Raw genomic sequence first — 13,319 nt, forward strand, 5'->3', positions numbered from 1 at the left:
CTTCCTTACCCCTTCACCATGGTTATTTGGAGGGAGTCTGGTGACTGGAGAGAAACAAAAATATGTGCAGAGCTCTTGGCACAGGAGCCATGGAATATACACTACACCACCCTTCAGCACAGGAGGGAATGTGGCACACTGAGCCCTCTACATGGGAAGGAGGTGTTTAAAAAGCGTTTGAGGTGGGAGAAGGAAAGGAGACACTGAGTTTTCTGCTGTGGGAAAATGTAGGAAGAACGGCATTTCACTGACTCTGAACTAAAGGAGAAGAGAGCTCAGTGCAGGGGATTTTTAGAGAGCAGAATATATGGAGGACCTTCTGTCCTGCTTAGGGAATGCAGGTAGGAACTGTAATTACTTATTTATCAGATGTTTTTCTATTTTTCTGTTTTTTATATTTTCTATTTCTATGTTCTCCTTTAAGCTTTTAAGTGTCTTGCTTTTTTCTCTAGTTATGGAAAATTCTTAATTTCTTTGCACTCATAACTTGAATACAGTAACTGCCTAACTTAAACATATCTCTTCTGGATAAAGGGGTTTGGGAACCATCTAGCTACATCTTTCTTAATCAGAAAATGGTGATTCTTCTAAATTGAGAAAGTTTGCTGTTATATATATATATATCCAGTTTTGACAGAATTTCTGGTTGCAGTAAGAGCGAATTCTCTCAGAATACCAAAGAGCCTAGTGCTAGTAATTCACATGCAACAGGAAAAACATGGTTCTTTCCATAGTCTTACAGGTTGAAATTTCATGCAGGTTTTTTGCACATCTCATGTTTTGAGTGTTTTAAATATCAAAAATTAAAGTAATTTCTGTTGTTGGAGCTGTTTCATGTTGTGTAAATATTCAATTCAAATAGACACTTGGGCCTTACCATTAATTTCTGAAAGATATGACAGTAACTGGCTCCAAAAGTCCTTTCTCCCCCTCATTATGTTTTAGCTGGTGTTCGTTAGTGTATGTAAATAATAGCACCAACAGGCGGGATTAAGAATCGATCTGTGTCCCAACATTCTCATTGTTACTGAGTTACTTTGGAAGGGGAAACTTTCATTCTAGGTCACAGTATGAACTGGACAAAGAAATGGTCTGTATTCAAATCTGTATTAGGATGAATGCCCTTCCTACATGTAGCTATGTGGGTGCAGACTGTTCTCTGTCCAGCTACTTCTTTTCACTTTGAAATCTTTTTTTTGCTTTGCATGCTGTAAGAGAATGATATCCTAAATATCCCAGTCACCAGGAGAAACAGCAGTGCAGAGAAGATTTCAAAAGCCTTGCATGTCAAAAAAAAATACTGTTGAGGTGTTTTAGTATTGGTTCAGTCTTCAATGTTCTGCTTCAGTACTTGTCCCAGCTACTCTTACACTATGTGTAGTAGAACACAATGTTGTTAGTACGTGTTTTAGTTTATTTCAGGCAGTCTATTTAGGGTTGGTGGAAGAGGAAATAACAATAGCAGGAAATTCTTAGAGACTCCACCTTTGGAATAATGACTGTGAATATATTGTATAGGCTACTTGCTTGCTTTTGTGTTCCTTTCAGTTATCTTAGCAGAATGGATAAGGTAATAATCCAAACATGAAATTCGGGAGTTAATATGCTTCTCTGAGCTTGTGGGTTTGATTCCTGCTGGCATCCAAATTAATCTTCTAAATTGAGCAGTGTAAATAGGTTCCATGGTTTTTTTTTTAATGGGCATTTGCTGAACCCTGGTCACTGCCTACAGGTCTAAAAAGGCTGTGTTTTGGATTTTTTGTTAAAGTATGACAGTGTGTCAAATACCAGCTGTCTGTGTTGCTGACTGCTGCCATAAGGTGGCGTGATTTCTTTGAAATTTGTTATTTATGTATTCTTAAAAATCTGTGTCCAAGAATACAGCATATTCATACATGTATTAATAAATAAAAACATGATTTTACTAGAAAATGTTACTTTTTCTTTTAACTTGATAAATTACGTCTGGATATATGTGCATCGATAGAATTGTTGTAAGATAGAATTAGTGATATAGTTGCCCCTCCTTAAGTGTTTTCCTCTTACCTGCAGAAGCTGTATTGTACATAGAAAAAACAGACAAGTTTGTAGGCTTAATGTCTTGGTGCTGTTTTTTGCTAATATAAACTGTATACAAGATTATTTTAAAAATCCAGGGAATCAAAATAGGATGAAAGTGCAAAATTAATGGTGCAGTCGTGCTATAATTGCGGTAGGGAAAATGTCTCACAAAACAGAAGATGCACAGTTTAGAAAATCTTCTTTATTAAATTACAAAAAATCTGCTTAAGAACAGATTCATGTTTTATCTAGCAGTAGATTTTCCTATGTGAATAATTTGTTGTTATGAAATAGTGTCCATTAAGAACCATGTTAACATTCTGTGATTTGCACCAATTTTACTTTTTAGCATATTTTCTGGTTCATATTTTCAAGGTGTAATTTAAGCTAAAAGAACCTTATGATTATTTAATATTTGGCTTAATGACAGGGCATGATCCTGTCTTTCTTCCCACTTCTCTTCCCTGTAGGTAAATGCCACTACTCTCATCCTCTTGCACAATTCTGTTCTGGAAAAGATGTTTATAAACACCTTATGTGTTTTATTTATAAACACATTAAAGGTGTCTCTGTGAGACTGCAGACAGTAGAACACTACCTATGTAAAAATTCACCTTAAACACAGTAATTGTGATTCCTCTATTCATCACCAGTTTTGGTAACATTTTCAACTGTAGCCCATGCCACCCATCTTTTAATTTTTCTTGAAGTCAGTAAAAATGGGGGAACCTTGCAGTATTTCCCTGAAGTCAAAAAATTTAGGTTCCTCCTCACCAAGAAGAACATTCAAAGCTGTTTTTTCCTGAAAATCATTTTTCGTACTTGTACTTTTTGCACTTCTCTGTGGTTAAAAATAGGGCAGAGTAGTATAATGAGAGACATAATCTCTTAGGAAAACAAGTGTCAAATTCTTTAAGTATTGTTAAATAATCATTTAATGCAGAGTTATTTTTGAAATTAAAGATGATTTAATTCTTTTAACTAAATATCAGGACAAAAAGAGATGGCTGTTGATGGCTTTTTTCCTTGTTCTCATCCTGTTTGGGAGACCTTAAAGCTATACATATATTATAAAGAATGTTTTTTGTATCAAATTTCTAGAGTTTAATAATATTTTCCAAGTTGGAATGTATCATGTATTCTTTTTAAAAAAATCAGTGTAAGGACTTTTGTTAGAATGTTCCATCTTAACTATAACCACTAATAATGTAGTATTATTAGGTATTATTATAGATAATAGTGCTTGATTTTTTTTTCCTGTTTTGTTAATTCTACTGAATCAACTTTTTGTGTTTCATCTGCTATTTGAAAGCATACAGCACATCTCTTTGGTATGAGGTTTTTATACTAATGGATGACATGTCTCTGCTGGATATTAACTTTGGCATCTGCAGGTGGCAAACCCCCCCCCAAATGCTCATTTCAGTTAATAAGGAGTTTTTAAGTGGGTACCTGTTTTTGTTTTACTGATTTAAATAATCAGAGATTACACAGGGAGATAATAGCTTATATTAGACCAACTAGTATACTGGGAAAATCAGCCAAGAAGATCTAAACATGCCCCAAACTTTTCCCACCCTTTCATGTGATCTAATAAAAAGTATTAACTCTCCCTGCAGAGGTTGCTTTATTGATGCTCTTAGGTCATCAAAATGGCCACAATGCCGCCACTATGGCAAGTATAAGTACATGATTTAAATCAAGAGGCCTCTTCATTCTCAGCTGATAACAGTGAATTCCATATTTGTAAAGAACATGTAGTTTTGTCTTAGATTTCATCAATTAGTTAAAAATATGCTCTACTGTGTACCCCCTTTAAGAACTGCATCTTTGCAATATTTTGTCCAAATTTTTATCCAAGATAGAACCAACCAATTGGCAGTTTTGCTGTCAGCTTTCATGAAAATTGAAGGAAAGGCCAGTTGTGAAGTAACAGTGTTTGTATGAGAAAAATCTCCATTTTTGTATGTAAAAGGCAGTACTGTATTTTTAGCATGCTGTTAATGAGTTCCTAAAGGCTTAATCCAGCCTCATATATGGATATTCTGAAGTCTGAGTGCAAACAGTGAGCAGCCCCTGATGCAGCTGTGCTGGAAAATTTGTGGATCTGTGCCCCCAGATGAGGTTCTTGTTTCTCTTCTCCCTTTGCACCGGGATCAGCTCCTGCAGCAGTGAGAGGTGTGCTTAGTGATTTCAGGCTCAAACCTGAAATACTGGCTCAAACCCTCTTGCTGAACCATGATGTCTAGCTGTAAACAGTGTAAGTCAGTCATGACATTACACATTGGTGTTTTTACCTTGAATTACTGATGTGGTCATGGAGCAAATCAGTAAGATTTTGAAAACATCCAGTGATTTGTGCCAGGCATTCTGCTTTGTTCAGACCCTGGGCTGCTACAGTCCTGGCTGGAGTTGTTCAGCTGCTGGGCTGCACAGTGGCCACACACCTGTGCTGGTAAGTGAAACACTGCCAGGACACGGGGATTGCACTGTCTGGACTGTCCATGCTGTCCAGCATCATCTGGTTTCACATTTCCTTCTCTAGACTGCTTTACTAAGAATTTCAGACTCTCCAGCCTTCTCTAGAGGATCATCCTCAGGGTTTTACTTTGGCATGTGGGATCTTATCAGGTAGTTTATTTATATCTCTTTGAAGAAGGAAACATCATGCTAGTAGTATACATTTTTCTCCACAGATTCTGCTCTAGCATTACAGTTAGGTTTTTGCTGATATTTTATACTATACCATAACTTAAAAAAGAGATTTTCACTCTCTGCCCTTAAGTTTACATTTATAGACTTTTTCATGGAAAGTTCTTGTGATCCTCACAGTGTTTTGTAAAGTATCTGACAAAGGTGGGTTGGTCGACAGATCAATACAGTTGTGTGCAACCTCTTCATTGTGAATTTGAGGTACTTGTTTATACATACAATCCAGAATGGTAGAATAGCTTTTTTCCCCCCCAGATGCTGAGAGTAATGGGATTTATTTTCTGTTACTGCAATTGGTAAAATGACCATCCTTCAGTAATGTCACTGTTTAGCATTTTCTCCTGTTTTGGGGTTATTTTTTTTACTTCAGATTCTGGAGAAATTTGCCATGTAAATTTGCATGTAAAAAGCAGAGTAGTCAGAGAATGTGCTGAGAGCCTGGATCTCATCTCTGCTTTTTTTGTGAGGTGCATATGGGCAATGCTCACTCCATGCTGTGGTGCTTGAGAAGAAACCAACAGTGTTGCCTAGGATGGATTCCTTAGGGAATTAGGACCCCATGTGTGCAAAGGCAGTTGGCACTTTATAGAGAAATTTCTTCCTGGGGAGGTAGTCAGTAGATTGTCTGACCCTGCCACTCAAGTGCTGTGTCAGCATTTACTACCTCTAGGCTTGGCTCTCCAACACAAGCCCATCTCTGCCACAAAACCAGAGGCACAATATGTGCTTTCAGGGACTAGAGATAAACTGGTATTCTGTATAAATTAGCTTTCTTGTAGTACTGCCATTTTTAAGATGTGTGATTGAGGGGACACAGGTGAATTCACAGGCTGTAAATACCTCTGCAGTTTGTGGAACTACAAGGATCAGACAGGGTGAGCAAGTTCAAGTAACCACCTGAAGCTACAGAGAGGTTGTATTCCTTAGTTCAGCAATGTAAGATACTGGGCTTTGGCAATGGCTCTGTTATTTTGGTTCTGGTTACCTTGAGTAGTGACAGAACTGTCAGTGCTCACAAAAATGGATCTCTTGTTAGCTTGGCAACCTCTCAGGGCTGTCTTTCTCCCTAACCTAGCATTCTTCAAAAACTGGGCTTACTTTCTTTGAACTGGAGCTGTTCCCTCTTCTGGGTCTGAGGGATGTGACATTAAGGCAGAATAATGCTGCTATTTACTGCACTGATTCTGAAATGCAGAACAATTTAATGGTTAAGGCTGATCCTTGCTGCAGTTTCTTATATTACATTTGTTGATTTAAGGGCATCTTTTAAGGCTCCTCCCAAGAAGGTGAGCAGTGAGGTAAGTTACTCCAGGTAATAAGGACAAGAGCAGTCTCTGAAGATGAGACCAGGCTGCTGTTGTAAGACTGAATGACTGGGCAGCAAAGTGGCAGATGAAAATGTATGCAGATAAATGTAAAGTAATACAAATGACGCAAAATAGCTCTAGCTTCATATAACAAATGATATATATGTTTCTCAGCAACTGTTTCTTTTCAGAAGTGAGGCCTTTGAGTTATAAGGGAGAGTTGCATGTAAACAACAGCTCAGTACAGGAGCAATGAAGCAAAATCCTGTATTACGGATTATTACAGCAAGAATAGATGATTCCATTGCATACAACTGTGGTTTGTTTTTCCATACCTGGTCTCTTTATTTGGGTGTATTGTATTTATTTGGGTGTAATGTTCTGCTATATTAGAAGAAGAAAAGATTTAGAAAAGTGTAAGAAAGAGTGGAAAATCATAGGTGGCATAGGAAAAGTGCTTGGGATTGGTTGCTCACTCTGTCCTTTGGGACAAGAAGTCGACACCATTAATTAAAGATAGCTGGAGCCAGGAGCAAAACAAACAGGAGAACAAGATTGTTCATGTGGGAGGTGAGCTGGTCTGTGGGATGCCTCACCACTGAGTGCTGTGGATGCAAGAAATTTGCATGTCCTAGAGGGAAAGTGGACAAGTATTTGGAAAAGAGAGCCACTGGGGATTATTAAGGAGACAAGCCACATCAGGTTCAGGAAATCTCTTGAACTAAAAATACCTGGAGTCTGGGAGAATGTAATCAGGGAAATGTCTGATATTCTGCCCTGTGCTGCTTGTTGTAGACTTCCATGTGTGGCCACTACTGGAAACAGAATAGTGGGTTTGATGAACCCATGCTCCAAACTGATCATGTGCAGAGATGTGAGGGTGGACAGTGCTGTTCCCTGGCTGTGGGTCTGTGGGTGTCCTCTTGGCACAGGAAGCTGGTGCTGGGTGCCTGTCCTGGGCACTGGGAGCATTCCCTGTTTGTGCTGCAGCACTGTGGGAGATGGTTCTGGCCACTGCTCTGCTGAGAGCTGCTGCTGAGATTGTCCAGGCAGCTCCTGGAAGGAGTGGGAATGAGGAACTGCCTGACTGGTTTGGTGCCTCTCTGTCCCTGTCCTCCCTCGCTGCTCCTCTTGTCACCTGGTATGTCTTTTTGTCACGTCGCATGACAAAATAATAACTAAGGAGGGATGTTTGCTCTATGATGAGACCTGGTTTGTGTTAGGGAATGAATAATGCTTTATTGAATGAACTGGATTGGTATTTCTAGAGCATAAGCACAGAATACATACAGCACAAATTGATAGCATTTGCAAATTGTTTCTCTCTCATGCGTAAGCTGCTGGGATTTTGGGTAGGAGTTTGTACCACCTAATTTTCACTGCCCTCATGCATTTTTCTGTTCAGTGACACTATAGAAAGAAAAAGGAGTCACCTAGAACTTCTACAGTATGCTTTCTGTTTACTTACTACCATTTTTTATTCACTATTAAATCATTAAAGCATTTCACTAGTACTTGTAAAACTAAAAAATACATTAAAAAGCCCATCCACAACTTCCTTCTGGACAAAGGAACTGCTGAAGGATGATATTTAAGGATTATTTTTGGGCAGAAAGTGCATGTGTTTTTTCTGAAAATGCACAGATAACGTGGGTCTGTCTGGAGAGTAGGTGTGGTATTGAAAATTATGAGAGTAATGTTTCACTTGGAACATGATCCTCATAAATGCCAATGCTCTGCTTACTCACAAGAGCCCAGAGAGTTTTGGTAGGATGAGATATGTTGCACAATATGCATACATGTGATTGTAATCACACCGAGACACGTACACACATGCCAGAAACTGCAAGAAATTTGCTTTCTTCCATGTTTTAACACTATTTTTTTAAAAAGTATTTTTTATTATATTTTAATTAGTTTTAGTGGAGATTGGTGACTTGGTTCATTCAGGTAATAAGCTCATCAAAGGGGAATGTATTAAAAAAGGGATTACTTTGGATGAGAAAGCGATGTTGACTCAATGCTGAAACAAGTTTGGACAGACCTTTACAACAGAGTCCTGTAGGCCCTCGGTGAATGTATTTTACATTAGCAGATTCCTCAGCAGGGCTGCTGTCTTTAGAGAAGCTTTATTGTTACGCAGGACCTGCCTCAACACCATTTTGAAAGCTGCCTGTTCCTTTTGATGAGAAGATACAGAACCAGTACTGAGGGCGGGGAATGTGCTGGGGAGGGAGGAGAATGGGAGAGGTGTTGATAGGGCAGCAGACAGAGAAGCCTCATTTTTTTACTGGACTCTGGAAGAAGTAAATATGTGTTCAGAAAGAGCGTAATAGTAAACTTGAAGGACTGTTTCTTAACAATGAGATATTAAACCATTTATACATGGAGAAAACTTTTACTGATAGTCAAGTGTCTGTAAGTATAAAGTTTTGTTTGTCTAAAGCAGCAGAAAACAGGAATATGATTTAATGAGTAGTCTTCTGAGCTAAGAAATCTTGCAGTGAAATATGATAAATTATGCTTCTAAGGATTCAATGAGGTTTTAAAGAGACAAAGTTCGTAAGTATAAGTATTTAAGTTGACTTTCTATATAAGCTCTGTTATAAAATTAAGACTATACCATTTTTATAGCTATGTTTAAAATTCTTTTCCAGCATTGTATTGTTTTTAAAATGAGTGTGGTAGATACACATGTATTTCTCTAACTTTTTTATAGACTTTGTACTTAATTTTTATTATTTTGCACGTTTCCGTAAAGCAAAAATGTCGTTACAGATATGTTACCTTTTAATTGTTACAGTGCTTTTTCAAAAGTTGTGCAGCTAAAGGGACTTTTCTTCTTCCAGCTGGATTTTTATCCAATAAAACAGAATCCAGATGGTGTGAGTTATTAAAATAACTGAAAATAAATGAAAAGGATTTTTAGAAGACAAAATTTCTGAGGTGTAGAGACCTAGATCCGTTTTGACTTCTTGTTGTTCAGAAAACACTTACTGTGCAAGTAAGCATCCTAGCTGTATTATCGAATTTTGACATTAGAGTCTTATTCTCTGTCTTTATATCTCAGAATAAAATTGTCTTAAATGCTAGAAGTATGGCAGAAAATTTTTCATATTTTAAAACCAGGAGGGAAATAAATAATTGCAAAACATGAGAAGATATTATATGCATTATTTACTTAAAATATAATAGTTTTCATGCGCTCTTTTACACTGATTTCCTCAAAATCTATTAATTGTTATGGGCTACATCAGTAGTAGGAAATTCAGAAGTGACTAAGTGTGTTTCAGTGATCTGTCACTTAATCATATCCTCTTTGATATGCGGTTTAATTTTAATTTACTGTTGGACTGCAAGTTGCCTTCTGTCTGGATGTGCAAGTTATGCTGTTTCTGCATGTTTTTATAGTGGAGAGAATTCAGTTGTGTTAAAATGTTGATCAACAGAAGGGGAAAATAAATCCAGGTATTGTTCAGAAATAGTTTTGCAAAAGTACATTTTTATAATTTTCATTTTGCAGTCCTGTAGAATTATTTTTCAAACTTTACTATATGGCCCGTAGAACCAGATTTGGGTTTGTGGGTTTTTTTTTTTTTTTTTTTTTTTTTTTTGGAGTGGATTTCTGGATGGCAAAACCTTGAAGTTAGCACTTGAAAACGTGCACAGGAGTCTGAGCAGTGCTGCAGACAGCAGAGGGCACTCAGAACAGTCGTTTGCATTCCCTCTGCTTCACGGGATTTACTGTAGGGGAAGTCTCAGTGTCTGACAAGGCAGCTTGTACTTCAGTTATTTATACACCAGCAAGTTCCAGCTAGTTTGGCTTCAAAATATTTTGGTTAATATTGCATCGGAATAGGAAGAACTCTTACTTCAAAATTCATAGAGGGAATCCACAATGTTATAAATGAGAGAATCTTTTCTCAGCAGTGGCACATATGGGGTCTGTTTATTGTTGAGTAGTTGATAAATCATTGACAAAGATGTATTTAGACAGATTACAGAAAATTTGGAGAATTAGGGGCAAAACCATTTTATTTTATGGCAGAGTTTTCTTAATTTATGTGTAGGCTTTTTGATGTTCCTGCTTTTTATTTCAGTAACTGGGGTCAGTGAGCTAAATGATATTCTTAATATATGGCTGTCATGCAAGTATTTGTTACTTTAATATGACATGAAAAAAAATCAATACTTGATGAGATTTAAGATCTTTGGTGGTGCATTCTGCCAATGTCTCATTTAGTTTAGGACTTTGTGTGATGAGGAGCTGGTCCAGGGGATTGCCTCTTCCTGATTGCCTGGTGGTTTTTCTGTGTGTTTTCTTCTTTAGGAGTCAGGGATATAATAAATCCTATTAATCTTTTGACAAGTTAAAACTTATCCAGGCTCCCTGTCATTCTGTCTTTCTCTTCAGCTTTTTCTGCTCTGAAAACAAATGTACAAAAGCAAATATGAGCAGGAAATGAAGGGAGGGTAGGAGAGAAAAACAGATCAACCTTATCTGGGGTCACTACCCCTTCCCACAGTTTAGCTCCTAAGCAGATGGATGTGGGTTTACAAATGTCGTCTTTGGTGTATCTGAATAAGGCTTTTAAAGCTGTTGTACCACATTTTAACACTTTCCATTAATAGCTTTGCAAATTAGCATTCCTTCTGCTTTTGACCTTTGACCTCTGAGTTGCCTGCCTGATTTCCAAATATGCTCCACAAAATCATAAGATTTTATATCTGTAGCTGCTGAAACAAGCTGTGAAAATGTAGAGGGATATGAATTTTTTAAAGGGCTTTCAGTGCCACATGACACTCCATAGCCATGATCATTAACTGCTGCTGCCTAATTGTTGGGGCTTATTTTTCAGTGTTCATGGGGTCGCTGTATGGAAAAAATGTGGACGTGTAATGCTTAGTTCAGTGAAACAAAATCAACAACTCTTAATGTCTGTTTAAATGAGGGGATTATTAGGTTTACAATGCCGAGTGTGAGTGCCTAGAATGTGTAAAACATTGCCCACCCACAGTGTTCTCAACAACATTCGCTGCAGTTGCTCCAGTGAGCTGCTGGTCCTCCAGCTACATCCCACTGTTGCATGTGGGGTTATTTTTCTCTTATTCCTTCTTATGGGTAACATTCTCATCTATAAAAATTGACTTTTGGTCTTTTTAGGGTGATTCCTGGAGGATTTAGGTTGGGTGTTAAGTGTAAGTGCTACTGATAAAAGTCCTGTTTTGTGTTACCCCAAAGGGGTGTTCACAGGAAAGTTCTTCAAGAATTTCTGATCCATTTGTGATTTTTACTCATCCAGTGTAAGGATTATTATGCATATGACTATTTTTAATAGTGTTGCTATTTGGTTAAAGTATTGACAGTGAAAATAAATTCTGTATCCCACTTGGTTTAGTGTCAAACAAAATGCAGTATTAAAATGGCTCTGGCATTTTTTTTCTTTATAAAGTTGCACATTTTGAATACTTATCCACACAGAGTAAAACTGTTCTTCTGTGCAAGTACCATAAGGTACTTGCTTCTGAAATCCTAGAATAATGGGGGGGGGGTGTAATTTGTAAATTTTGAAACATATTTCTTCTTGTCTGCCTACCCAGTTGTTTCCATTGAATTTTGTCATGGTATTAAATGCTTGTAGGAACATTCAGAAGGGCAGTGGTGTGCCTGTTCAAATAAGTAATCAATCAAAAAATTAACTGTCCATCACAGCATTTGGCTTATGCCTCTAAAATTCTAGTTCGAATAGGCTTCATCTGCAAGTGAATTAAATTTCTTTGTTGACCACTCTAAATTAAATTGAGAAGATTGAGTTTTTCTGTTAACCAAGTCTCTTCATCCTAAATGCAAAATGGGAAGATGTGCAGGCTTTTACATACTGGCTGTAGCAAGTCAGTCTCACCATGAAATGTTGAGTAAAGGCTCTTCTCTGTCCTCATTTTTTCTTTTTGTAAGTTCCAAATAACATTTGCTTTCTTTACAGGGTTGTTTGTGGGCTCAGCCTAGGAACTGTATGGATGTGGGGGGTTCCACATGCTGCACTGAACAAGGGAGAAAGTTCCTCTTTACTGAATGACTGCTGGCATGTCCACCTGGGGCTTAAGGACATCCCACTAGCCCAATAATCACTCCTGGATTGCAATTCTGTTGTTTATTTTTAGCAGAAAATTCTGTTCTGATTGCTTAAAAATAACACCAGTGAGTGATTTAGGTACTGCCACTCTTGTGGACAGCAGTAAACTTCCTGAAATGCTGTACTTTCCATATAGAGTCTCTTGAAGACACCGCTGTCACAGGCAAGTGAATTGCACTTCCCTCTTTCATTGCAAGGAGCCGATTTTGCTCTCTGTTCCTGAGGCTCTGTGCACAGAACTCTCCTGACATCAGCTGAGCACAGGTTCAGGTCGTGAGGGAGGAAGGGCAGAACAGCAGTTGGTTTCTGAAAGAAGAATTTTGTCTTTAGTGACAAGAGGCCACTCCTAGGTTTAATGAAATGCGACAAGTCTCCTTGTATTGCGTATTTTTATGTGCAGTTTATAGTGTGAACCACTGAAAAGTTAAGCAGAATGGACTATTTGAGGTCCTATTTTGTTCTGGCTTGCATTATGTAAACCTCTGAAAATAGTGATTTACTATGTAAATGTTTCTCTAACTAATGTTAGGGTGATTAACTAGTGTTTTTTTGGAAACTGTCTTGGAAATCTGTTTTATTGAATACAGACTACCATACGGCTCAGCGTCATTTTATTTTCCTGATTTGTTATAGGAAACGTTCTCAAATACAATCAGCATGATTTATATAAAATGATCGAGCTTTTCTGGTGAGAGATAATTGAGATCTAATCTGAATCCCTGACGAACCACAGCTTCCTGCATTGGCCTGTTGCTATTGGTAACATAAAGGGAGTAAAATAGAACTTCATACGAAATGCCTTTAAACTTTACTGGCATGTACAGGCATGGAACAGCGTTGAATTTTTTAGTTTAATCTTTGAGAAGCCGACGTGTTAAGGAAATGCTTTTTCCATATTAAGTGAAGATGAATTTAGGAAGAGTACTGCTAGGAAAAATAACTGCTGTTTCTTACGAGGAGCGGGTAAGTGATATGAATTATATTTAGCTAAAGCAAGGCATTGTTGCAGTGAGAAATTAGAATAGGCTATTGTTATTGGCAAGAAATTAGAGAAGAGCGGTATCAGCTTCGGAATGCTTTTTGCTTAGCCTTTAAGCTTTTTTAC

The 13,319-nt window shown here is 37.7% G+C and overlaps 1 protein-coding gene across 6 annotated transcripts in view; it reads left to right on the top strand.

The window, feature by feature from the left end:
• RGS12 (regulator of G protein signaling 12) overlaps nt 1-13,319 on the top strand; it is a 78,645-nt gene that overhangs the window by 16,568 nt on the left and 48,758 nt on the right. The window contains exon 1 of one of the 6 annotated variants that reach the window (XM_066317427.1): nt 8,042-8,498. The exons of 4 other annotated variants lie outside the window; for them this stretch is intronic. In XM_066317427.1, the coding sequence (XP_066173524.1) occupies nt 8,466-8,498 (33 nt within the window). In that variant the 5' untranslated portion in view covers nt 8,042-8,465. Of the gene's footprint in view, nt 1-8,041; nt 8,499-12,558; nt 13,178-13,319 lie in introns of those variants that run through there. One more of the 6 variants, XM_066317426.1, reaches the window with a different exon arrangement.

This window comes from Sylvia atricapilla, chromosome 4, assembly GCF_009819655.1.
Source record: "Sylvia atricapilla isolate bSylAtr1 chromosome 4, bSylAtr1.pri, whole genome shotgun sequence".
NCBI classification, from domain to species: domain Eukaryota; kingdom Metazoa; phylum Chordata; class Aves; order Passeriformes; family Sylviidae; genus Sylvia; species Sylvia atricapilla.